General features: G+C 36.1%; 1 protein-coding gene across 1 annotated transcript; it reads left to right on the top strand.

The window, feature by feature from the left end:
• Window positions 1-425: 425 nt before the first annotated feature.
• LOC104774174 (receptor-like serine/threonine-protein kinase SD1-7) lies at window positions 426-861 on the top strand (the record flags this gene model as incomplete). Its single annotated transcript, XM_010498838.2, has 2 exons — window positions 426-571; window positions 670-861. Coding segments are annotated over exons 1-2 (336 nt in total), but the record flags the coding sequence as incomplete, so codon positions are not given.
• Between the last annotated feature and the right edge of the window lie 107 nt (window positions 862-968).

Genomic DNA, 968 nt, shown 5'->3' with positions numbered 1-968 from the left:
AGATTAGCTATTACATCGTCACAAGGAATCAACGAATTCAAAACCGAAGTGCAAACTATATCGAACGTAACACACAAAAACTTAGTGCGCTTGCAGGGGTGCTGCTTGGAGAATCGAGAACAACTTCTAGTCTACGAATATTTGGAAAACTCCAGCCTCAATTACTATATTTTCGGTTAGTATATATACTTTTTTATTTTTTAAAAGAATTTAAAATACCCTATCCACTTTGAAAACTACCCTATGTTTTGGTGAGACGAAAGCTACGACCAATAGAGCAGTTGTTAATAATCAAAACTAACTCAATATGATATATACTGTATTATCTTTGAAAATATAAAGTCTTTGTCGTAAATAATATTTCTTTTAGAAAATAAGAAGACACTCATAATTTCGATTTTCATATCCATAATACATTAGCGGTTATATGTCCGAAGAGTACGCGTTACATGGAAAAATGTCGGAGAGATCAGATATATTTAGCTTTGGGGTCAACCTTCTTGAAATCGTAACTGGGAAGCGGAACATCGAGTTTTGCAACTATTACCATGGTGATAGTATGCTTGACTACGTAAGTAAGACTCAACCTTGATATATTATTATACAGTATGTTCTAATACCAAAAAGGTTACAAAAGTTTTAAATATGTGGTTTGTTATCTTGTAAAAGGTATGGAGGCACTTTGATGAGGGGAACAGTTTACAGGTTGTTGATCCGAACTTTGTAGATTCTTCACTGGTTGAAGAGGAGGTCGTGAGATGTATACAAGTTGCTCTACTCTGTGTTCAACAAGATGTAGACGACAGACCAAGCACAGAATCCGTCGCTTTAATGCTCGCAACCACGATGATGGAAATTCCTGTACCAAAGAAGCCAAACTATTTTTATGCTAGATTTCTCAGCGACATGGCTTCCTCGTCGACGGTCAAGGAGTCTACATCCATAAATCAAGTTACCTTATCGTCCAT

This window comes from Camelina sativa, unplaced genomic scaffold (genome assembly GCF_000633955.1).
Source record: "Camelina sativa cultivar DH55 unplaced genomic scaffold, Cs unpScaffold01751, whole genome shotgun sequence".
Lineage (NCBI taxonomy): Eukaryota > Viridiplantae > Streptophyta > Magnoliopsida > Brassicales > Brassicaceae > Camelina > Camelina sativa.
This window is presented reverse-complemented; position numbering and strand designations above follow the sequence as displayed.